Source organism: Telmatherina bonti, assembly GCF_933228915.1.
Source record: "Telmatherina bonti genome assembly, chromosome: 6".
Classification (NCBI taxonomy): domain Eukaryota; kingdom Metazoa; phylum Chordata; class Actinopteri; order Atheriniformes; family Telmatherinidae; genus Telmatherina; species Telmatherina bonti.
This window is the reverse complement of record NC_136624.1, coordinates 23,014,088-23,040,623: the sequence shown is the minus strand read 5'-3', so window position 1 is coordinate 23,040,623 and position 26,536 is coordinate 23,014,088. Positions and strand designations below refer to the sequence as shown.

Here is a 26,536-nt window from a genome sequence, read left to right as displayed (position 1 = left end):
CTCTCATACTTAACACTAATTTAGAGAATTTTTTTTCTTTTGATTATCTGCATATTTTTCACCATTTAATAATATATTAAAATCTCTTGTTAATATACAAAGTGGGTATGTGTGTAATGCATTAAAAGTAAAAAGGTGCTTTCAGTTACAAAATGCTTCTTTTGGTGTCAATACAACCTTAAGTTCAATCATCAACATGTAGGGTTCACATGTCCCTTATAGCAGTTATATACAACTTGACTCTACCCGGTTAATAATCAAACAAAATCTACCGTTAAGGTCTAAAGAAAGGATTAGTATTCTTCATGTCAGTCTAACTGCAGCTTCATTGTGCGACAGCTTTCTAACAATCTGTACAGCAAGACAAAAGGAGGGACCGTTGCATCAATGCACTTCACATAAGAATGAAGCAAAGTGAGCTGTTTTTTAATCCTGCCTGGACATGAAATCTTTTGTCATGTAAAACAAATAGCAAGAACAAGAGGTTGAACTGATTTCTGGCTTGATATGGCTGCTTCACTGAAGATCTATGTCTTTGAAGAGCCCAGGACTTCCAACTGGGCTTTTAGTCTTCAAAGTTCATTCGAGATAACATAAAGTTTTTATGGTTACGATAAACAATTAGTTATTATCCATTTAATCAGAACGCATAGCTAAATATGATTAAATGCTTATACTGTTTTGTACCCTGATGAAAGTAAAAATTAGTCAACAGGATGTGTGTAGACTTACTTCCTGTACGTACAGCATACAATATTTTGTCTATGTATATGTCTAAAACCTTAAAACGATGCTAACTCTGCAACTCTTTACTTTTATTCAAGTCGTTTTCTAGATGAGTGCTCCTTCCTGAAACTACAGGAACATTTGTCCATATGTTCTCTGTCCTGCCTTTTACAGCTTAATGTTCCCTCACATAAATGTTGTTTCCCTTCGGGGTGTTTTATGATCTGCCCTCAGCCTCTCCCCCCTCACACCCTGCCCTTCTCATTAGACCACTGTATCAGATCGGTATTGCCGTCAGCAGTCTCCTGCAGAATGAATCCTCATCATGTTGTTTATTATGGCAGAGCCAAACAAAAATTTCACAGTCATGTTTAGTTACTCTACCTAAAACATGAATTTAATAGGATAACTGTATACTCTTCTGCTTCTTCAACTATTTTTCTCCATTTTTGTCTTTTTTTCCCCCATCACAGCTTTTATGTTTGATATCATATAATCTCTTCTGGTTTAACAGTATTCTGCTCCTTTGACTGTCTGAGGTACGTTTTACCCCACCTGCCCTCTTTTATGTGAGGTGTTCCCTTTGACCTGGATTTGAGACTCAGTGCACCAGTAGGAACATGTACATAGGGGGATAGAAGCTTTTGGTGTTGGATGTGATCTGCATCCAAACCACAGCCAGTGGCCACACATGAGGCTTTGTGGAGTCTTCTCAATCTAGAATATTCTAGTAACACATGTAGATGTTATTTTCAGGTGGGGAGCGTTCGGCCCCACAGAGGTTGCACCGTTGAGTGTTTTACAGATAGCCATTGGCGGTTACGTGCACACACACACACACACACACACACACACACAGAAGCCAGCATGACCGCAGACTGACTGGTTCATTCGCAGCCGATCGGGGAGGCTGATGTTCGCCGGCCTCTCCTCTTGCTGTCTGTTTAATAATTCAGCACACCTGAGCAGAAACACATTTGCCCTATCAGCTCCTGTTTGGCCAGCCAAGCGTGGAGATGGCGTTACAAGCTCTCGTTCTGCCTCCCCTCAGTTGTTAGCCCGCTCCCCCTCTCACCCAACCATGCTCGCTCCCTTTTACACCTCTTATTTCTGCCAGTAATGAAAGTAATGAAACAGTGAAGTGTGCATGCTTATTTTCTCTGCTCAGGGAGAGAAACTGAACAAAGTGCATTTTACATCATTTGTTACTTTGATGCAATATCAACCTAATAAATTAATCATCAAATACCTTGATTCCATTGATCTGCATAGTAAATAGACACATCAAACAATCTCACTCATCTCATGTTCAGTGATGTGATCCCACATTAACATTCAAAGTGAATTTTTTTGGTACAATTGGTTTAAAAAATTCAGTTTTGTAAATAAATACAATTTATTAACTAATAAAAATCTATTTCAATTCTGATAGAAATTGTACAATACATTCCTGTGTAAAGACAGAATTGAGACTCAGTATGTTGTTGCCATGTCAACCCAGTTTTCATTGGTGCTGCATGGTGAGCTCATCCAATAAAAACAAAGATACTATCAGCTTAAGAAAAACAGGATATAGTGCAAACAGGGTAAAATTAGCTGTATTGTGTCATGTTTCTCTGTCCTGGTCCTGGAGTACCACTGCCCAGCCTGTTTAAGATGTTTTCCTACTCCAACACATCTGATTCGGATTATTAGACTCTTCATCAAGCTCTTTGCCAAACTGTTGATAAGCCATTCACCGCAGCTACTGTGTTAGACAAATTTAAAACATGCAGAGCAGTGGTACATCAAGACAGGAATGGAGAAAGACTACATTACTTTATTAATTAAATATTTACAATAAAGCCCAAATAGCAGCAGTACCAAATCTTTTAAAGATGTTTACTTGTAAAATTAGAGTTTGTTGCAACACATTCCATGACAAATGACACTAAAGAAAGGGAGAACTGCTCAGAAATTGTTTTTCACACTTTTCACCACATATCACACCTATTGTTTTGAATATTGCTATGACATAATCATGTGCCTATGTGTTATATGAAATGTAACAGAATGTTTTATTGAAAAATAAAGATTGCAAAAATGTGTGAGTATTTTTCTCTTTTTCTGTTTCTGTTGTGAGCATTTGTTTTGCGCACAATTGTCTTGTGACTATGTGTCAGTGCACCATTGCAACCTGCACAATGCAACAACTTTTTATGCAAGTTTGAGACAATTAAAGTAGGTGAAAAACTTCCGAATTTGTGCTTTTCTGGTTGTTCTTGTCTTAATAGATGTAAGCTCTTTGCCTTTTGTCTACTGTAACTGAAACCTCAGTTCAGTTATAAATATTGCTAGGAGTCACATCCAGTGATCTTTGATGCAGTACTCACTACCTGATTTAATTGCTTGTCACTTTTACATTAGACAGTTATCTAAAACTGGTCTATGTTACAAAGCTTGTCGCAACTCGAACTGTGCAGTAAAGAAAATGTGACAAATGAAATGTTCGTCTGATGCACAGATGAGTACTTGACACGACTTCAGTTAAAACAAACCAATAAAATGAAAACTTTTCAAGAAGTCAAGTTCAGCATGACTTTGGTTTTGTCAGCCTGAACATCTTGTCAGGTTCTCTGGGAGACTTGACTTTTGTCTACCGTATCCAAGATCTACTTAACTACTGTATATATAAACTTACTCTTTCACCCTCTTTGTCTTTCATTCTCCTTTGCCTTGAGTTACACAAGACTATGAAAGTGGTTTGACCTTCTGTTTTTAATTCTACTCTTGCTAAAACTCTAGAGGGAACTGTTGGCCTTAGGAGGAAGTCGTACTGGTAAGGGTTACGACAAGATCAGAGTTTAATGTCTTGTTTTATAGCTTGTCAGGATGACAAGTTCAGAGGCTTCATATGCACTAATTTAGATGGCAGCCAAAGGTCATGTTACCTATTCACCAGTTAATTGTACTTAGCTATTATCTAGTAAAAGCATACTCCAGATGAATACTGTGAAATAATCAGGCTTGTTTACTGTGTTTGACTGGACTGTGGACATCCGTCCCACATTGAGGAATAGAGAATAACCTCTCAGCTGTCTTGATGTAACGTTAAAGGAAAAATGGTTCACCTACAAGCGGAGGAATATTTTCTAAGAACTGAAGGTTGAAGTCGAGCAACCTCTTTGTGTTTAATTATGTTACTTCCTGTGGGTGTAGAGTTGGACAGATGCAGAGAGACCCAATCCGGTGAGAGGCCATTGGTAAGTAGTCAGACAGCATAAAGCAGAGAATCTGGAGTAGACGCCCCAGCAGATACTTTGAAAAATCCTGTTGTTCGTTAAGCACACCTGAGCTATCTATTCATGGGCTCCCAGGAGGTCGGTGGGCAGCTGTTCCTTCCTAGTTCAATGGTGCCACACTAGCATACCTGTAGCTCTGCAGCAGTTTGTGTTCCCTTTGCTCTCAGTGGCTCAGTCTCCAGGGAAATCATCACACTGCTGGCTCCCAGCCCATTAAACAGACTCTCATTCGGTGTGCCTGTATGAGCATGTGCGCCTATGAGAGCAGACGCTGGTAAAGACTGCAATCTCTGTCCACAAATAAGCTAATGATGCAACAATTGAATGAAAATGGAAAAAGGAGACTTTCAATAACCATTGAACCTTTTCTCCCCAAAGGGTCAATGATTAATCGAGTACACAAATGTTCCATCTGTTTTAGCCTGTCTCTCAATATAAAGTCATTACATGCATCCATTAGTTCACCAGGTTTTTATCAAACCCGCGGAGGTGTTGCAGTTTTCAGGCAGTTTAAGCTCTCTTGATGTTTATCTGTGCATCTCATGTAACAACCAGGATTTCTTGCAGACAAAACATTGTTTTTCAAACGCTAGCTATTGTTGAAACTGGATTATAATTCATCACTCAGCTGTGCACTTCCACAGGCACTCATACAGCGCGCCAATAGAGAAGGTCGCTTGATTGTGTTCTCCTATTGTGTGGGGGAGCAGGCAGAGAAAATGACATTTTGCAGTCTGAAGAGGGTTGTTGCCTACCTCAGTTTAGTCACTCTCCCGTGGAGTGTCATAGGTTCTATAAGACAAAAACAACACTGCTTCCCTGACAGACTGTTCAGTAAAGATGTTGTTTCTTTGTCTTTCTTTCCTTGCGCTGTCTCACTTTAATAGAAAACCACAGCCATGTGAGTCCATAGTATTGTCTTTCACCTTTTTATTTTTATATTGCACAAAATGAAATCGATTCTTTTTATTTTTAAAATCCCATTTTAAAATTAATATTACCTACAAAAGTGCCTCTTCTTTAGGGTGTTTTGTCAGCTGTGATATCCTACACTTGGGAAATGCACTCAGGTTTTCCTTTAATAACCTACCTGTTATGTTACAAACTGACCTCAACCTGTTTTATGCAGCAGAAGCAGTTTTAGGTGAAACATTAAAGTGCTGACCGCAGGGGTACCTGTCTGCCTACAACACCCGACTGCTTTGTATATTACACACCAAGTCCCTTAAGGACCTGCCAATGGAAACTCTGACTTTTTAATTACATCATTGCCAGTCAGTGGTACAGAAAAGGAATTTGAAGGTTGAAAAGATGTGACATTGCTTTTTTAGAGAACAGGTGAAATAATCCATGTTGTCTTTGTCTCTGTATGATTTTAATAAGGAACACACCCTTTTTTCAATGAGGAAAATTGATTTTTAGCACTTTTTTTTTTCATAAATCTTGAACACAACAGTGACTTCTCTTTCTGGGAATAAAAACTAAACTGTTTGCCTTACATTAACTAGAAATATACTGCCTGCCAATGATTCCATTTTGCCTTGAATGTTTTGAAGCCAAACTTCCCATGGTAAGACAGACATTTGTAAGATTCTGCTAAAAGTCAGCACGGTTTAGGTCATGGATGGAGCTGTACAGACTAAAGCCCATTCAGGCCTCATAAATTCAAAAGAACGACAATATGACCTTTGACTTGCAGAGGATAATAATTTTCTCTACCACACACTGAAGTGGCACAGTCACAGTGAGTCACAATCTGATTTACATAGCGCAGACAACAGGCAGACTGTGTAAACGATTGTCTTTATCGTACAGTGGGAGACGTGACTGAGACGAATGAGGTTTGTTCTCGGCTGCTCCCTCACACAACTCATGTAGTCCAAGTCATGGATCTTTTATTAAAGCCCAGTCAGGTTGAAGGCCGACAGATTCCCTGCTGTGAGGATTAAGATGTTAGAGCTGACGTTGTTGGTTAAATTTCAGCCCTTATCAAGGATGGACCAATCGTTCTCATTTACACATAGACAACGTAATAAATTCACATTTGGTCTGTATGTATATATGAGTGTTAGGTTTAATGAATATCAGAACCCATTATATCAAAAATGCATTATTCTGCATGAAGTTATTTTCCAACACTATGAATATGTAAAACCACATGAACACCTTGTAGGTCTTTACATTTTATGCATAAATTATATTTTTTGATCCCAGCATAATTTCGGCAAAGTAAAGTAACAAGATTTCTCATTCCAACTAAATCCTACATATTAGCTCTGGATTTCTCTGAATAAACAGATGGAAAAGACAACAGGACCTCTACCTGGACTTGGGAAATTCTTTCTTGCAAATACTTTATTAAAATGATTTTGAAAATTTCTTACCAAGCTGCGTAGAAAAGTCCGAAGCTCAGGAAAGGCATCTAGCTAGATTTGACTTCCAGCTGTCCTTTAGCAGAATAACTGCTGTTTGACACATAAATAAGACTGGAACAGTGGAAATAAAGCAACAATACCACATCAGGAATTAAACACACTTTCTACGGACAATGACAACTGCTTACTGATAAAAGCGACAAACCTCATGCTTGGTAGATTATGTTTGAACAGGAAAACTATGCATCACAAAATACGTTTTTTGTTTATCTTTTCTCACCTGTGTAATTAGTGTTTAGTGGACAATTCTCATTGCACTTGTGGTTATCCAACAGGTTGTGCATTTCTTCCTTTCTCTACAGGTCGGTGAGCCGTCCTCCACGATAACACTTTGGTTTTTTTTTCTTCTTCTATCTAACAAAACAAGTCCAACCTTGATGACATAATCCTTTTGTTTGGAGGGAATAACTTTCTCTGCCATGGTGCCACACTAACAACCACACTAGTGCCACACTAACAACGATATTGATGTATTCTTACAATTAATAAATTATAGTTTTTATTGTTGTGATTAATTGCAGAATGAAGTAATCATAACATCCCCAGATCTGAAGGAAGTTGTGTTTAATATCTAAAAGAAATTTAAAGAAAGTATTTGTTTGACCGGTTTTGGACTTGCTTTGTTTGTGTCCCATTACTCAAATTTTGCTTTGTCTTCTGCTCTGCACAAACATTACTCTATTAATGTTTAAAAGCCAGGCTCTCCAAACATTCTGTAGCATCTGACACATTAGTATTCATTTGATGTCAGCCGCTTGTCAGGATGATTCAATTAGAAGTCTGTTTTCAGAATTCAGCATCTGGTGTCACTTCCCAGTGCAGACTTCCTTTTTGTCTTTGAGGGAATAAATAAAATCCTCCATCTTGTATATTGTATGTTTTAAAAGTAACCAACCATTTAAGATTGTCTTTGCAGCATATCTTTATTCTGCCTTAAACTTTGGTCCCAGTGGTGAGGTTCAAATTCAGCTTTAAACAACGGACTTTGTTTTTTTATTGTTGTTTTTTTTTTTTTTCAAGAAAACACAAAACAAGCAGACATTTGAATGAAAAGCATCATAATTTTTTTTTTTTACAGTAATTTTACAGTCAGCTACAGCTCCTCTGTGGACAAACTTTGTAATAGAAACAAGGTTAAGTTTGCAGAAACGGAATAAATATTAGCCAGATTTTTTTGGGAGCAATATTTTTTTTTTCTGTTTTGCTGAAAGTCACTCATTTTAGAAGACATTTTAGTCACCTGTTTGTGACAAAAATCTTAATATAATGCCTCAAGCTCAAAAGAGTCTTAAAGCATGAGCTCAGCCTTTTCCAATGAGGCTTATTGAACATTTGATCATCTGATGACAAAAAAAAAAGTGTTATTGGACACAGCCAACCCTCTTACCTTCAAATGAGTAAAATCAGCAAGGCCAGTTTTTAAGATGTTTAATTATATCACATTGTAATATTAGTCAATACAGAATATTTTTTAAATAGTCTCATTACAAGCAGATCCTGTCGGCATGTTGCTGGGATTGTATTGACTTGAAAAGGTAGTTAGACTAATAATAAAGAATAAATAAATAAATATTTGATAAGTTTATTTATTTTGAGGGATCAATCATTCTTTCTGAAAGTGCATCAGTGTTAGTTTAAAGCTTAAAACATCTCAAAATGTATAGTTCATTAGTCCCCTTTCATAAAGTTGGCCTTTCAACACTAATTCACGACCAGATGTGAAAACTGTAACTTGAGAGATCTGGGTTTTGTGGGAACTGCTCAGGTAAAATTAGTTTTATCTATGATATCTGAACCTTTTTTTTGGGAGACAATCTTCATTCATAGTACCGTCTTTACTGCTATAAATTACAGCTAATGTGCGTAGCTCCTGTTTTCATGAGCAGAGCGGTCTGTGCATTTGTTGTGGTCTGTGATGATGTTAAGGTCAGGCTCTTACTTTGTAAAATGGGTCACAGCTGGATATGAGCATAATTACCCATCTTTGACAAAGCTGTCCTTGAGCAGGAAATGAATATTCCTGTTATGTACAGGGTCATTGGATGTGTCCTTGAGATTTAATTCATGCTGTCACTGTGGTGTAGACACACACATGCAGTGTAACACATGGACATACTGTACACAAAGAAGTTTATCATAAACAAAAATCTCCAGGTAGGAAAACAAAGCTTTTAATCGTCAATGAGATCATAATATCATGTGTGTTTATCAGTAATTGTCTTCACTAGAACAGCCTTGAAAGGGACTCACGCTGTAAAGAGCATCTCTCTTTGGATCCACAGCAGAAACACTGCAGCAAAACTGACCATATCAAATCCATCAGAAAAAAAAACTGCTAAAGAAATCCAATAATATACCATCCAGCTATTGAGCAGACTGGTCCCAGGGCTGCCCTCTGTACTCAAACTGCTCTTCATTTTCTGGACTCGAAGGGACTGTTCTAGACATCAACTTACAGACCTCAAAGAGTGGATGACCTAAATGCAATACACTGGGTGTTTTAGAGCAGGGTGGTCTCAATAACATGCATTACAACTTCAAATGAACTTAAAAAAACTGAGAAATAAGGAAGAAATCAGGGTCAATGTATTTGCAATAAATCTAAATAAACCAATGCACCAGCAGAAGTCAATGCAACCCAAAGCAACCTATCACAAATCCAAATTGGGCTTTTACAAAGAATAATTGGTGAAGTACTGCAGGTAAATATGTTTTGGTTACATGTTTGATTTTGGTTCTTTTCACTTGTATGAAAAAGAGAAGACACTCAAACTTTTGGAGATTTGCATATTATGTTTTAGCTGCAGTTTAACCAGCTGGGGTTTTAGTTCTCACTTCTGACAGAATGTAGCCGGAGTCACTTAGTTACCGATACACATCTGATCTCCTTTAAAAGAGGTGCTTTAGTATATTTAAGAAGAAGTTGTAATGGTCTTAAATGCACCATTGTACTGTAAAGCAGTGTTTTTCAATCACTCTGCCGTGGCACACCAGTGTGCCATGAGAGATCATCAGGTATGCCCTGAGAAATGATCCAATTTGACCTGATTGGTCTAAAAAGCAGCTTTGTGTTAATCCCGACAAAGATAATAAAATTCCTTTTTCTTCTGTTTATCTTATTTCTATTGAAAGCCACTTTGACAAGATGGACTTTATATTCATAATGTGGGTTTTTTTTAAATAAAAACAAAACAAACAAAACATTTTGGTTTGTGGTGTTCCTTGTGAGTTTTCAGTGAAATAAAGTGTAAAAACACTGCTGTAAAGTTATCAGATAATTACTCATCAGTCATACATATTATTACTTAATATTCACATTGATCAATGAATTTTACTATGTGAATGCTCATGTTGGATTTTCTTCATTACAAAAACTCATTCTTTTTCCCCCAGGCCCCCCAGCTCGGTACTCTCATGGGCGTTTATCTGCCATGCATCCAGAACATCTTTGGAGTGATCCTCTTCCTCAGAATGACCTGGCTGGTGGGAATTGGAGGTGTCATCGGGACCTTTATCATCGTCTTCATATGCTGTGCCACTGTAAGTAACGCATCCGGTTTTATGCTAGTACGTTTAAATATACATATCAAAGCAGTTATAATGATCATTGATGTTTTTACATTTGACAGGGAAATAAATTAGCAGTATTTGTATTTATAGCATTATTTATTCCAAGACAAGTTATATGAGTAAACCTGAAACTTCTAGCTGCTTATTTCATCCATAAATCAACCTTTAGTTGTTTTTCAGTGGTCATAGTTTGTTTGTCATGTTGTTAGACCTGTTTGCAGCACAGATATATGAACACAAATTGTAAAACAAAGTGCAGAATCTGGGAAATTGTCACGAATCTTTCCACATTGTATAAATTTTTTTATGTTTTGGCCTAATCAAATCATGACTAATGATCAGACTGTATTATTTGTCTTAAGATTTAGTTATTATCTGGAACATTATCTGTTTATTTAGGATTTTTTTTTTTTTTTAGATTTTTTTGCACCTTGGCTTATATGTGGCTGTTACTAGAATGACAACCAGCATGATGAAGCTCGCCGTCCTGTGTCCCAGTGGAAAGTCTGGGAGATTAGCAAACCCACATGTGAAAACAGTAATAAACAGCATTTATAATGAGCAGCCTTGTGCCCTAAAAATAACTTGTTTATACTCTTTCTCTCTTATTAGTTTTAATTCAAACAGAAATGGATATAAATGAGCTTCACCCTCTGTCATTTTTAACAATGTGTCCTACAACTTCTGAACTCTATTCAGACAAGCTATTTAATTATATTCCCAGACGTGGGAACGTGTTTGTAGTGGAGAATCTATGATGTGCACGTATGAGTAGTAACAGGGGACGAGTCCTGATTGTATAATGAGTGCATTCTCCAGACAATCTTTGGTGTTCATGTGAGACAAAAGGTTGAAAAGAACAAAGAAAGTTTTACAGAAATCAAAACAAGAAATGCCAAAATGTGTTGTGCATTGACAGAAATGTGTCATTCAAACCTTTATCTTCTCATTTTTACTACTCAGTTTTTAGGTAAGGATTTATTATCATTGTTCGATTTGTGCATTGACACTTGGTAGAGTTGTATCATTTACCTGCATTATAGACAACAGCCACATAAAGGTAGTGAATTAACTGGGACTTATGAAGACTAAGACTATAAAGACTAATTTAAGATTCTGCACCAAAGTAAGCTGCAGAAGGAGGAAGCGTTCAAGGTGTCAGATGTTCTGTATGTATGAAAAAACAGTATAGATGGTGAGAGGATATGATCTTCTACGGTTTCCATTACTTTCTGTGCCACAGAGCTTTAGTCTGGCGTCTCGGTGACTTTGGACTAACACCCTGAAGTGGCCTTGAGAGTCGAATTACAACCAACACTGTCCCTCATGATCGGCAGTGCTGCTGTCAGTTATAAATGTGACTGATACAGAATGATTGAGTTTGACTTGTTTGATCCATCACATTGTCAGGGAGCATATATCTGTGTCTTTTTGGTGAAAGCCCAACTTCTTTCCTGCTCCGTTTGGAAGATGCTGATCTATTTCACTGAGCGCCTTTTCTGATGAAAACATGACAATACAATGTTGTCAACATTTGCTGTTTAAATCTGAACTTTTAGTGAATAATTCAAATCTATTTTAAACAAATCAGATGTTTAACTTGGACTCTGTGGTCAGTCAGCTGTTAGAACCGTGTATTTCTCCATGATTTGCAGTGTGCGTCATGGCAGGTCTTTATGTTGGTATGTGTGAGTGTGTGTGTTTGCAACCTAAATTCTCCTCTAGCATCTAGTGTATTTATAGAACAACCCCCTCAAATCCCAGCCATGGCAAAGTTGCATGCACAGACACACATCTCTTCCAAATCATGTTTCTATGTGACTGAAGGAAGAAGGTTTTGAGCTGGCAAATAGAGAGAATCCGGTTTGTGCCGCACAGCTTTTGTATGCAGTCGTGCAGATTTGAGCATTTATATAACATGACATTAAATATTTTTGAAAAACTGTTCTTGAGAAAGAAAAACTGCCTAAAATTTACAAATGCCATTGCCATGTGGATATAGAAGGCACACAATTTTTTTGAATAACCCGTTTTATTTCCCAAAAGAGAATAGATTATGATGAAGCTCCTAGGAAAAAAAAAAAACAAAAAAAACACAGCTCTGGTTTAATGCTAAAAATAGAGTGAAAAGAAAAAAAAGGAAGGAAAGATCAAAGCTGGTTCAGACTCAGTTTGACGGGAAGCCAGCAAACACACTTCTACGCTCCATTTCCTATGCTCATACACACATTAACACTAAAGTTTCCTTCCATGTACGAACTGGAGTAACTCTCAAACACATAGTCATTCACCTCGGTCTCCAGTGCACATGTTTCTTATCAGTCACACAGAGCTCATAGCGGAGCCCCGGGGCCATAAGCCAAAGCATGAACAGTGTGTGAGAAACCCCCACCTCTCTCCTCCTGAGCTTCTTACATAACACATAACCACCCAGACCTCCAGGGGTTGCCAGCAACCCAACAGTGGAGTGATGGTGTATGTGTGTGCATACATGTATGCAGCGATCTCCACCTGAGTGAAAGCCACAGGACTAATGTAGAGGAATTGCAGTTGCCGTACAGCTTGATGATGTACACTGTGATCCCATGTTTTATTTACAGGAGAGGCCATCTCTGACAGCACGCGTTTCATCAGATGCTTAATCACAGCTGCACTTATATTTCTACTGCAAAGCACTTATGTCAGTATTTTACTGTTTTATCGTCACACAACCCATTGGCAGAGTATTAACAAGGCGCATTGCTGTGGAGGATTATGGGAATCTTTATTTTATGAAGAATGCGACTGTATGTGAAACTATTCTGACATTTCAACCATTAACCATGAAATTATACACACAACCAACCATTTTAAAGTCAGTGTATTGCCGACACCATTCTTCAAGACGGAATATTCAAACATCTGCTGCGCATAGTATTTTTAGCTCACATAATGAATGCTGTCTTGTCAGGAAGATAAAATGAGGTTTATTATTCTCGATGGAAACTCATCTGTTGTTTGGCCCTTCTCATTACTCCCAGGTCTTGAATCCAAATGCTGGAAGGGAAAGAGAGGTCTGCCCTCTATCGTGACTCATTTAAATGCTAAGGATTCTATTCTTCCTTGATCTCTTTCATTTATTCCCCTCATCTCTTTTGCTGTCTCATAATTTCTCCTCATCTTTCTTCTTTTCTGTTTCCTGCATTTTTCTCTCCTGTTTTTTCTACCAACCTTCCAATTTTTGCTTTGCCACCTCCATTCACTGCCTTCACAGGGCTGCAGTCCCCTTGTGATCAGTTTCGATCCTGCAATGGCATTCTGAAAGTAAAAATCACTTGCATCTCCTTCATCTGACACTTTTCCCTTCCTTGGTGTAACATCCACAGGGATTTCAAGTGATAAACAGCATGCTGAATATAGACTTCTGCTGTACAGCTGTATGTGGATTGATGAAGTTGTGCTTGACAAAGCTTTTCTGCACTTGTGTAATGAAGCATTATAATGAACTACGCTCTCAGGGCAACATAAGATCCCCATTTCTGTCTAAATTTGTTTCTGCTCAGCTCTGAGGTCAACTAAAGGGCACATCAAAGTTTGCTTTGTGGCTTTGGGACGAAAAACAGAAAGAAAATGTTCTTTTCCTTTGCAGTGAGACTTAGGCAATGTATTGGCCTGCTGCAGACATCTGTTAAAATTGTTAAGCTCTAAAAAGATTCCTTTGGCTAGTCTGTAACCACGGTGACTTAGCAATAATTTAAGCTTTGCTCTCATTCAGACCATCTTTGAAGGAAAATGCCCCTTTTGTCTGATATGTAAACAGTGTACTGTTGTACCTCATGTGGATGAGACAGATGGCAGGGCAGCATAATCTGACGTTGTCTGCTGGCATGCTCAGAGGCCAGAGGGCCTGTGGGTACATGCTAGTTTAGAGGCACTGACTCCAGGTTTCAAAGAAAGATGACATTAGCAAACCAAAATATAGCATGCACTTCATCACACACACACACACACACAAACCATCACAGTTTTAGCATGCCTATGTTGCCTTAAAGTAGGACGATAAAACAGGCCACAGCTTCTCGAACGGGGTGGGGGGGACAATGCAGACCATGGCAGCAACAGAAAAACTGCTGCTTTTAGTGCCAGTCTACCAAAAGCCTGCTGACTCAGATGTGAGGTTATCGCTACAGGTAATGGGGCCCTTTGGCCATCAACTACCTGAACTTTATTAACTTTAAGAACTGAGCCAAGACCTAAAGGCAAAATGATTTAGCTGCTTGGAGACAAAAATGATGATTTATAAGAGGTAACTTAGTCCTGTCTGGACCTTGTTGTTGTCTAGACAAAAATCTTTGTTGATACAGCTTACACACTGCTCATCGACCCAAACGTGTTTTTCCCCGCCATGAAGAACCTCTGTTCTGTCAGTGAAAATGCTGCTCAACATATATAAAACACTAAATATTTGTGGCTTTTTCCAAAAAAATCAGCTCCACAATTTCTTCCATAGAAGTGAACAAAAGCAGCGTTGAATTTTTAGCCTGCTACCACTCAGATTGACAGCTAAAGTCACAACTGTCACTTCCAAGTTTATCAGCTTTTCCAGTAGCTAATTACATTTAGCACTAGAACATAAAATGCCCGTGAAAAGGTTTTAAACATTTGTTTGATTGCTGCACAAATTATGGTGAGTTAAAAATCTGCGACTGAAGCTCCAAGTGTCAGGAAACCAGTAAGCAACACCGTCAGCTGCTTCTTATTGCTGAAACACTAAAACAAAGGAGCAGCCCCAGTTTTTTTTTTATGCAGGCAAGAAATAATGACTCTAAGTAACATTAACTATCTATCTATCTATCTATCTATCTATCTATCTATCTATCTATCTATCTATCTATCTATCTATCTATCTATCTATCTATCTATCTATCTATCTATCTATCTATCTATCTATCTATCTATCTAGCTAAAATTCCTTGCTTTACTTTTCCAGGTAATGAGTTCAAGACAACATTTTATGTACATGGGGGTGTATGTGTGCACATGAGTGTTTTTAATGGAAAGAACTTGATTGGCATTTCAATGTATGAAAAAGTGCCCTAAAAATAAGGATGGATGGATGGATTGAGGAGAAGGGAATAACTTTTTTTTTTTTTTTTTTTTGTTTTGTTTTTTTTGTCTTGTCCAGCATTTAGGCAAGCAGAATGATGGTCTGGATGCTGTGTTCTGCTGAGCAAATTTTCTCTGCCAAGGGAAGCTTTATAGATATAATGATCCCCTTGACTTTCTGAATTTTTATTTTATTTCTATGTTTATTTTGTATTGTTGTTTGAATTGTCAAAAGACAGAAAGAGAAAGGAGAAGAAACACCTCATAAGAAAAGGGAAAGAGATAAAGGGAGAGAAAAGGGAGAGAAAAAAACAACAACTAAAAAATAACCCAAAAACAAAAAGAAAGAAAACAACCTACAGATGTATACATACACACATACAGGCACACACATACATATACACACACATACACACGCATACATACACATACATATACACACACGTATACACACATAATATATATATATACACATATATATACATATGTACACATATACATATACACATACATACATATACACACACACCTCTATGCACACACATACACACACATACATACGTACGAACATATACGCACTTGCCAGTATTAACACATATACATACACATACAAGCCAACTTTAGATCATAGTAACTAAACTATGAATCTAAAAAGTTAAATATAAATGAGAAACAAACAGAAATGAGAAAACTAGCTGCTGTTAGTGAATAAAACTGCGTGACGACTCGGTGACTGTGTCACATGCAGAACATGCAGAGTGGAACGTGTTCCGGAAGGGAATAACTTTAAACATCAAGTTATAATTCAGTCGTTTGCTGGCAAACTACTAGTCCAAACATTTTGGTTTGTGCAAACTCGATGCAGTGTCCTCATCCAAACATTGTTTTGCATAAAAATACACCTGTTCGTGGAAGAAAGATGTGGAGAGAAAATCCATTTTGTCCATACCTTTGGGTTCTCTGCAAATTATCTTTAAATGCACATGAAAATATCTAGAAAAATTATACACACCAAATAAATATACAGCCTTACTTATTACAATAACTTATTACTTAATAAATATCAGTATTATCCACACAGTATTATCCACACAAATCATTTACCTTCAAGTCAAATAAATTCATAACTGTGCATACCCAAAGTTGCACTTGAAATGGTTTTCATGGGTTATGAATCATGTATTATACATACAAGTTGCCAAAGTTACACACAGTTTGTGTCATTTTAAAATCATGTAATACACACACACAATGAAACTGATTCAAGTTTCAATATAGTAGAGCTACTTTACTGCAGTGGTGCAGCAGAACTGCTCAATAACAGTTGGGAAACGGCATAAACCCAGAAGCTTCTTGAACTGATGTCTAAACTCACTAGATCCTCATTCAGTTGCGTATCTGGGTTATACATCATAACAATATAACAGTACAAACTGGCCCAACAGTGAAACCCAAAAGATATACTGCCAATCTCCTGCTAGCACACAGAACACCCCCAGAGGCTCCATGTTAACCTTAAATGATCTGAGCTATTCTGATGGCGAGGAAAACTAAACAATATAATGTAGGCGGTTCACTTGTTATAGCTTAGAGGTATATATTTAAAAAGAAATCCTGCTTTGGCCACATTCGATATTACTTTAGACACTGGCTTCGGTCATCTATTCATACATTTTTTTGTTTCTTATATGATTATTTTTAAGTTCTTAGTTAAATTTAACATCATTGCCACCATGAAAAGTCACTGTAAATGTGCCAGGATTAATCAAATGGCTCATTTTCATCAATCAAAACTGGAAATCAGGTCAACAGAATGAGAAACAAACAATAATGTCCAGAGTTAGGTGAACCATAAAATGCTTTGTTTGAAAAGAAAAAAAGGGGGAGTATTAATTATTACTACATAGCTAGGTTCATCATGAAGATGGTATAAAATTTATGGGGAGCAACATTTATGAACCATCATGTTGGCTTTTTTACTTAAACATTACTGAAATATGTGGAATTCAGCATTGGGATTTTCCACAGTGCATTAATCCTGTTAGACTGTTCTGCTAGCATAAATCATTCAGTCCGTTGTTGGCTTTTCTGTTCAGTTACATGGTGATTCAGTGATTGGGTATGCAGCTGGCTACCTCTGCATGGCTGCTGCCCACATCAGATAAAACACTTTAACAATTACCGCCTTATCTGCTGTGGTGGGAGAAGAGCTTGTGGCCTCATTATGACCAGATTAGACAGAGAAACAGATACTCACTCACTCCTCGGTCCTGATCATCAGCCCACCGGGCCCTTAGGTGACACTAACCACATTATAGTCTTCCCAGAGACAGACATAATGATTGTCAAATTTAGCCAGTGGTTGATGGAAACTGACTAACTTTATTTTATTGTAGTTAATAGCTCAACTATTATGAGAGAAAACATACAAAATGTATACATTAATGTAAACTTTCTGTTTGTGTTCATATGATGTAAATGAAGACAACTGACTTGCAGATTATAGTGCATCTTTGATATTGTATTTGACATGCAGTAGATGCTGTCTTACCGCAAATCCGCATTAGCGGTTGCTGTGTTTTTGCACACATTTTATAAAAACCTAAATTAACTATGCAGAGACTGTTTGGGCAACAATTAAAAAGAAAAATGTAATCATATTTTGGTATTAAAGCAAATATTTAAACACCAACTACATTACTAGATGTGAAATAATAAAATGAAGAAAAACTGAATAATTAGTGAGGTAGTATTAATAGAAAAGTAAAGAAAAATAAATAAATAAACAAAAAAAGCTGTTTTAGAAACAGTCACAGATTTTTCTTACATCTCCTCCTTGTGCTTCTCTTTCTGTCTGTTGTTGTCTTTCATACAGAGACTGTAAGGACACAAAAAAGGAGACTGAGCAGTGGTATTTGAAGGAATAATAAAATCTTAATGCGGTCTTTGCACTGTCAAACACACCATGTCTCTTTCTGTCTCAGTCACTCTCACAGCCTCTCACTTTGTCATTTTTTTATTTTTTTATTTTGCTGCCCGTTTCTTCCACTCACTGCACGCATCCTTCCCTCTTGCTTCTGCGGGGCTGCGAGAGCCTGCTGTCAGTGTTGCAAGCAGCTCCACTCGAGCATGCTCTTACATTTCTTATGGTGGTTCATCCCCCACTCAGTAACATACTTACATTAGAGTCATGATTAGTTGTCTGAATGTGCTCTGACAGCTGTTGAAAAGCCCTGCGGTGTTGTTGTTTATTCAATCAAAAAACAGGAAGTGTTAGCGTTTAGCATAGATGTAATCTGTCATTCCCTAATTCTCTATGAAAGGGATTATCATTCATGTACCTTCTGTGTGAATATATTTATGTGGCTATGTGATTACATAAAGCGAGGTGATTGTTAAGAAAGGGTGGACACAACATTTAGATGTTGGCCTTTCCAATAAGGGTGACTGTAGAACACGCATTACTCGAATTTTGGTGGCCCTCAGAAATTTCCAATTAACTATTAGATAATTGGTAATGATATGTTGACATTAATGATAGCCAGAGGATTAAACCAAAGTGATGTTCACATGCAGCTGCATAAGTTAATTGTGGTGCCATTCAACATTGTTGTCAGACTAACTGTATCAGACCTATTTAATTTATTTCATACTTATTATACTATGTAACATATTTGTGTATTGTTTGTTAGCATTATGTGTTCATACATCTGTAGTATATGTCCACGTTTTAAGCAAATTTTTATACATTTATGTACAAAAAAATAAATGATCACTTCTACTAAACACATTTTTGTCCCAAAGCTGTCCATTTCCAAAAGTAATTAGTGAATTTGAAAGGGTTTTTTCCTTCACGTCGTATATTTCTTAATGGTTCCCACCATATCCCTGGCTGTTTTGTACAGACACCATGGTTGATTCAGCAAAGAAACCCAAGAAGACATTACTGAAGGGAGTAAAAGACAGATAAAAGTGACATGGCAAGAGATTAAAAAAAAAAAAAAAAAAAAGGCAAAAATCAACATCAGCCTGACTTTTACTGGCTCAGAGAAAAGACAGGATGCAACAAAGGTGCTGAATTAACCTTCTGTAGGGGGCACCAAAGTGCCAAATATGCCAAAGCTCAGTTGTGGAGTTTCAATTCTATATTTTTCTTTTCTAGTCTGATTTAAATCTAAGTAATCTATGTCTAATCTAAATGTACATGAAACTGTGATTAAGTGTCAAAACTAAAAGCAAACGATAAAAAAGTAAACTTTTGTGATACCATTTTCAGAGTGTTTTTAACGTTGGATAGTTAGCCATGAGATTCGGCTGCCATGTACAGCTGAAGCAACATTTGGTAGCTGCAATCCTTTTAATTATTCCATGTCATTACCAAGTCAAACATTTAATCTGTCCATTTCTTTGGTTTCTGAGCAAACACATTTAGAGCTAATTCAGTTCCCATCAGCCTCAGCTGCATCCTGAATCTCATGATAATAATTAAATGTTGAAGTAAGAGTCGGGCTCGCAGTTTTTTAATCTTTGAGCTGATGTGATTAAAAATGGTACCTGCTGGCATGTCAGCATTCATTTTCATCACCGGTGTGTTAGCTTGCTGACGTTACCATTTAACTGAAAGCACTTCTGTACTTACGTACTGAGTCACAAAGCTGCTAGCAGAGATGCAAACTCCCAGTTGAATTTAATAGTTACATCTAGTTTATAAACTTTGTTACATCCGCTAATGGAAAGCATTACTTTTTAAAGTTTTACCATACATCAGGTTTTAGCTGAGACTTAATGAGAAAAAAAACCTCTGAATGCAACTTTTAACTTTTTAAAGGCAGAGAAGATGAAAAAGTCAGCAATCAACACTTCTTACTCACAGAATACAGAACCTGATAAATGAGATCTAATTTTTCTTCCCTCCTTCTCCCTGCAGACCATGCTGACTGCCATCTCAATGAGTGCCATCGCTACCAATGGAGTGGTGCCAGGTGAGTGAGCAGACGCTGGCGCCACACAGTCATCTCTGTTTGAAGCTGTCCGCTTCTAAATTTCTCTTTTCACTGACTGCTTTTGGCACATTACTCCCAGCACAGCTTGATATCTGCACAAACATTAAGAGCTTTAGTGTGCGGCCTTGTGCATTTTAACTTTGTCGTCAGACATTATTTACACAAACATAAATCGCCAGCCAAATGCCCGCCATGAAAATCTGAATCTGCATGTTTGTATCCCTGAAAAGACACGCCAATGTACACATGCAATGTAGCTACATTTTGCAATGTGGAGGTTATAGAGTAATGACGGCCTGTGTCTTACCAGTTGGTGTTCATGCAGCAGGGGTCATAGCAAATTACAGGCCTGTAGAGGAGCACAGATCTGTATGCCAATTATATCTGTCTGCCTTATAAATGGTAGAAGCCTTTATGCTGCTGCAAAGTGCTGATTAAGGTCTATTTATTTATGCCTAATTAATTAGTTTGTACATGGTTCCACACAAACACAAAAGCTTTGTGTCGAGATGTCATGGTGTCTATTCCAAAACCAGAGCCAAAATTACAACTGCTGGAAAGCAGTTTGACAGTGTTGGGAAAAAAAAACTAGAGCGATTTAAACAGTCATGACTGATTAGGAATTAATCACAATTAAAATCATTTTCCTGCAACCATCTTAAGGGAGAAGGTAAGAGTACATCTACAACAAATATATTTGCGCTGAAAAATGGATAAATTTGTATCTAAGATTTACAACTCATGCAGTTCAGTAACTTTCAAACATTTTTTTTGTTGTCACATCATGACAGTTTGTCATTATATCTGATATTTTATAGGGTGAAAAGTGGCAGCATTAATTATTTTGTGCCTATCCAAACAAGTAGCACACAAATGTGAAACCCTGATAATGAGCAGAAATGCTTCAAGTTACTGCTTTGCACAAAAGAAATTATATTCATACCAGCATAGAGATGATACAAATACCACACAACATTTGACTTTATGTTTGTGTGCAGCCGGGGGCTCCTACTACATGATATCCCGTTCGCTGGGCCCTGAGTTTGGGGGAGCAGTGGGGATCTGTTTCTACCTGGGAACCACCTATGCTGGAGCCATGTACATCCTGGGAGCCATTGAGCTGCTCCTGGTAAGAAACCTCCTCAGTCTGTGCTTTTGTAAATCCCTCTCTTAACTTTTTATTTTTGTGCTATCCATGAGCTATACCTATGTAGAAAAAAGTGCCACATATTTTTTAAATGAAATGAAATTAAATGAAAAATACATTATTAATCCCCAAAGGGAAATTCAATGTTGTAGTATATAATAATAATTAATTTGAGGAGGTCTTGTTCCGGAGGCTGATGGCTGCTGGCAGGAGTGATCTTCTGTATCTTTCAGTCTTACATCAGACCTGAAGAAGCCTCTCAAATGAAATATTTTACATTTATAAACAATATTATTTATGGAAGAATATTCTGTTATATTTATATAATACAAATATTCCATGACAATATACCTACATCACTTTTATTGCCCTGCTTTTCTCCTAGATGATAAATGAGGTAGTGATTGATATATATATATATATATATATATATATATATATATATATATATATATATATATATATATATATATATATATATATCAAGCATCAACAACTCTAACATCTTTTTCTGGTGGTACCAGAAACTCTTAGCAAATAAGAATAAAAGAAAGTGTAGGTTCTTCCTGCTTCTCCCCCCCAGTCTGATCATTACCTCTGCGGCATGATCAGACTGGAGTAAACTATTTCTTTAATGTTCAATGAGTGTCAGTGTATTGGATGACTCACTAATATCTGATGAATTGGCTCATTTTGAAACATACATTTTCACCTGGGAATATACTACAAAATCACCTTTATATAGGTGTCCATTGTAGTGAACACGAGGATCAGCATCAGAGGTGGGTATCATGAAAGTGTAATACTGAAAAGCAGCCTGTTTGCAGATAAATTATAGAAATAAAGCAAATGCGAGTCTGAACTAATGTCTTAGTCTACTTAGGGTTTAAAAAGAAAATAAATGTGAACAGCTGCCATGTTTTCATTTGTGTATGTTACTGTGAGTAAGGGATGAATCTTGTAATCTCTCTTGTACTAATCAGTTGAAATTATATATATTAACTTAATTCACTAATGATATTTTTAACCATAACAGATTGAAAGTAAAATTATGGAAGATGCATATTGGCAAGCAATTTACCACTAAACACAAAGTTTCTCTTTCCTTGTGATGAACTCTGCTCTGACAAAGCATCCCATTCACAAAAAGATGACAATAGTTATATTATACAGCAGTTGCAGTTTTGCTCTTACTGAATATAAACCCTTAGATTAGATTTTTGTGGTTATACAGAAATGGTTTTTCATAATGTTCCACTGCTCCAAAAAAAATCTGGAGCCTGTTTTAGAAAGTTTAGTCAACAAAGGCAAGGAGCCAATCAACAGCTGCTGCACTGTGGCAAATAAGATCCGTCGCTTATGTTTACTTAGATAAAGTCTTATAGTTTTGACATCTATCTATTTATCCGTCTGTTGATATATATATATATATATATATATATATATATATATATATATATGTATATATATATATATATATATACTGTAACTAATGTATATATATACATATATATATATATACATACATATATATATATATATATATATGTATATATATATATATATATATACTGTAACTAATGTATATATATATACATATATATATATATATATATATGTATATATATGTATATATATATATATATATATATATATATATATATATATATATATATATATATATATATATATATATATATATATATATACTGTAACTAACTTTACAGTTATAAAATCCATGTTTTTGTATTGAAAATCATTCCTATTCAAACAACAGGAACAGAAATGTGTTGAGATATTTTTGTTGCGGTGTTCCTATAGCAACCTCTATTGCTTGATAATCTCATCCATGCTTGTCACTATTTCTGTTGCTCAGCAGCAGGAGGATGATCCACTGATTTATAATCCCTCTTACCAAACCTCTGATTGGCTCATATTTTCTAATCAGGCAAACAGCTGTCCACGAGCACAAGCGGTCTGAACCCTGTGTAGACCTGGCCAAAAAGACCCCACATAAACCCTTTTCATGTGCATCAGTTTAAACATGTTATTCTGGGATGAATTTAATCCTGGTGGACTTTCTGATGTTCATGTAATCCTTGCTGTTTGTGCGAAGAGGACAGAGGGAAAAAAAATAATTTTGAATTTATCTTTGCATGATGCAAAACCATCCTTGGCCTTTAGTTCATGTTCTTCCTTGCTGCGCTCTCAGGCCATTTTGTGTCTTTTAGCGTTAGTTCAGGTGAAGAAATACCAGACTTCTTTTTTTTCTTTCTTTCTTTTTTTTTATCTTGGCCTTCATCTTTTCCTCCTTCTTCGGCTTTGTATTACAAATTTCTTCCACTGCAATCCCCTATTCTGTATTTGATAATTGTGAAATACATGAAAAAAAAAAAAATTCAACAAAAAAATCAAATCACTTCTGAGGAAACGATTCCATTATTTGAAACAGCTCTCAACACTTTGGTCCACTGCATTTTTTACTCCTTGTGGTTGCCTCCAACTGTTCTGTAGAGTTTGATCGTGCCTGGAGGTTAATTCTCTCTTCTGGGTCAAAGCTGGCTTAGTTTCCATTGTAAAATAACAATCCCTGCAGAATTGTGAGGAGCGGATCTGGAGAAGGTTGATTTGAATATGTTTCATCCTTCCAAGCAAGCCAAGAACATAAACTGATGCTATTTTTAAACACAAACCGTTTACAGTGAGGCAGGGAAATTGTTCGCCTAGTGATACGCCATCATTAGCATCAGATCAGCCAAATGTCTTGGCCATGACTCTCTACATGTCCATGTCCTCTTGTAGTCCTTTGTGGAAATTAAACTGTGGAGGAAACCTGAATAGTTTAAAAAAAGAGACAGAAATTCCCATGCTTATGTAACAACACTGCATGACTCATTTGAGGCGGACAACAGATACTGATAGACTAATTATGGGTTTACTTTTTAGTAGCATATGTTGGTACTATTCCAAGATTAAGTAATAGTAACTCTGTAATATTGGTAGTTAATTTCAAATAATAATACCATGGTTGAGTTCTTTAATTAAGCTGTATTTAAATAGCAGCCTCTGTGCTTTTTAAGGCTCCTGTAGAGGACAATTAATGGAGGAGCATCACATTTTCACACTTAGCAGTATAGTCCTCCTCACTCATCTCATTCCCCTTTCCCATCTCACCTTTTTGTTACATTTCTCTTCCATTTTTGTTCCTTTCTTTTACCCAGGATGAAATGTATTAAATTCTGCAGTAAGTTAGACAGGAAGGTTATGCAACCTTAAATCTGCCAGTTTAAGTCCCCAGACAGGCCAGGCAAAGTGAGATGTGAAGGTAAAGGAGTTACACAGACGCTCCCTAAACAACTACATCTAGGAAGCCCCAGGAGCAATTATGAGTTTGTATGGAAAGCCTATGAAAAAGTTTAAAGTTGTATGCTGCCTGGATAATGATGTCATTCTTTCTTCAGATCTACATAGTGCCCAAAGCTGCCATCTTTCCCCTGGAGGGTCTGGAGGGTGCTGAGGCAGAGGCAGCCCTGCTGAACAACATGCGTGTTTATGGCACCATCCTGCTGACCTCTATGGCCACTGTTGTTTTTGTTGGCGTGAAGTATGTCAATAAGCTGGCCCTAGTGTTTCTGGCCTGCGTCATTCTGTCCATCTTGGCCGTCTACGCTGGAGTCATCAAGACCGGCGTCGATCCTCCTGAATTCCCGTAAGCAGACCCCAACCTAACTGTGGTGCATCTCCATACTCAGTACACATGGCACCATAGCAATGAATATGTGTTCTACTGACACTAAGAAAATAAGTTCTTCAGATTATGTTGTTTCATATCAGTCAAATTAGTGTTAAATTAACTGTAAACTATGTTCACTTTGGTATTACTTAAAATGTATTATTAGAGATTATTGTTCAAGCCTTTATTCTGCTTTCTGGGGAGTAATTTCTGCTTTAAAGTGTAGACAAATTGTGTAGGATTTTAAAAGACAACTTCTGACTAACTTCTGTAAGGTTTTTCTCTAGCTCTTTGTTGTTACAGTTAAACTTATTTATTTTTACACCATAATTTGGTAAATCCAAAGCTTTAATGAAAATTTTAATTGTCTTTCTGCCAGCGTATGCCTATTAGGGAACCGCACCTTGGTGTGGAAGTCTTTTGACATTTGTGCCAAGACCATTGAGACAGCTAATGGGACGGTCACCACCAAGCTGTGGCGCTTGTTCTGCGATTCACCTTTCCTCAATGCTACCTGCGACACTTACTTCACCACGAACAATGTGACTCAGATCCAGGGCATTCCCGGGGTCACCAGTGGAATCTTGGCAGGTTAGTTTATTTGTGCAACATTTGATCAAAAGCAAAAGATTTGACTAACTATGATCAGTTATTCTTGAATAAAAGTTAGTATAACCCTATAATTTTACAATTTTCTGTCATTTTACAGCAGTTGCCTTAAGTAACCATCATATTTCATGACATAATAATGCCTGAGAATTCAACGTTTTTCTAGTACTGAAAAAACAAGGTCTGATGCTTGAACTACTGGTATTTCTCAAACATCAACATGTTTTGCTCCGCTAACTGTACATGTCATGCTGCAAAACAATTCCTGTCGTTTGCCACAAGGCTTTCCAGGAAATGTAGAATAAGCTTTACTGACACAATGCAGTAGAAAGCGATTTCTTATCCCTGGATGTACTGAAACCCTCAGCTACAGAAAGCCTGGAGCTAACTTAACCTTATTTGACTCCAGTATTTAACAGTAAGCCCTGTGTTAAGATGGTGCCCTTTAAGAATTATTCTTCACTCTTGAACATGCTCATATTTCACAGTTTCAAAGCTTTAAATCAAAGAAGATTTATGTGACCTTTTTGTCTTTACAAATAGCAAAGACTCTTAATATCAGGTTTGGTAATAATTTAAGCCTGCTGAAGTTGTGGTCTGTTAAAAGGAGTGTGAAGTTTCTAAAAAGTGTATGTATATAAACTTTTTACATGCATTTAATACGGATATGTTTAACCTTTAAGTTGAATGGACCTTTAAATATGCATTACATTAATGTTTTGTTTTCTTCCAAGATGGGTACATGCTAGCTATTTTTGCGCTAAGCTAACTGTTTATGTTAAGAAGATGTCGCTCAGATAAAACCTTACTTTGGTTCATCATCATGGTATTGATACTAAACCCTAAAGACTTACAGTTTAACCACTAGTTTTTAAGGTCAGATGTCATTAGATATGAGATTAATCCAATATCTCAACCTTGTGACCACTGAGCTAACAGCTCAAGGC

General features: G+C 36.9%; 1 protein-coding gene across 5 annotated transcripts in view; it reads left to right on the top strand.

Moving 5' to 3' along the window:
- Positions 1–26,536, top strand: part of slc12a5a (solute carrier family 12 member 5a) — a gene marked incomplete at both ends in the record, with an annotated part of 157,038 nt that overhangs the window by 119,859 nt on the left and 10,643 nt on the right. For all 5 annotated transcript variants that reach the window (XM_079241736.1, XM_079241735.1, XM_079241734.1 and 2 more), the window contains 5 exons: positions 9,836–9,982; positions 20,025–20,079; positions 21,099–21,229; positions 24,709–24,956; positions 25,360–25,571. In XM_079241736.1, coding sequence (XP_079097862.1) covers positions 9,836–9,982; positions 20,025–20,079; positions 21,099–21,229; positions 24,709–24,956; positions 25,360–25,571 — 793 coding nt within the window. The remainder of the gene's footprint in view (positions 1–9,835; positions 9,983–20,024; positions 20,080–21,098; positions 21,230–24,708; positions 24,957–25,359; positions 25,572–26,536) is intronic.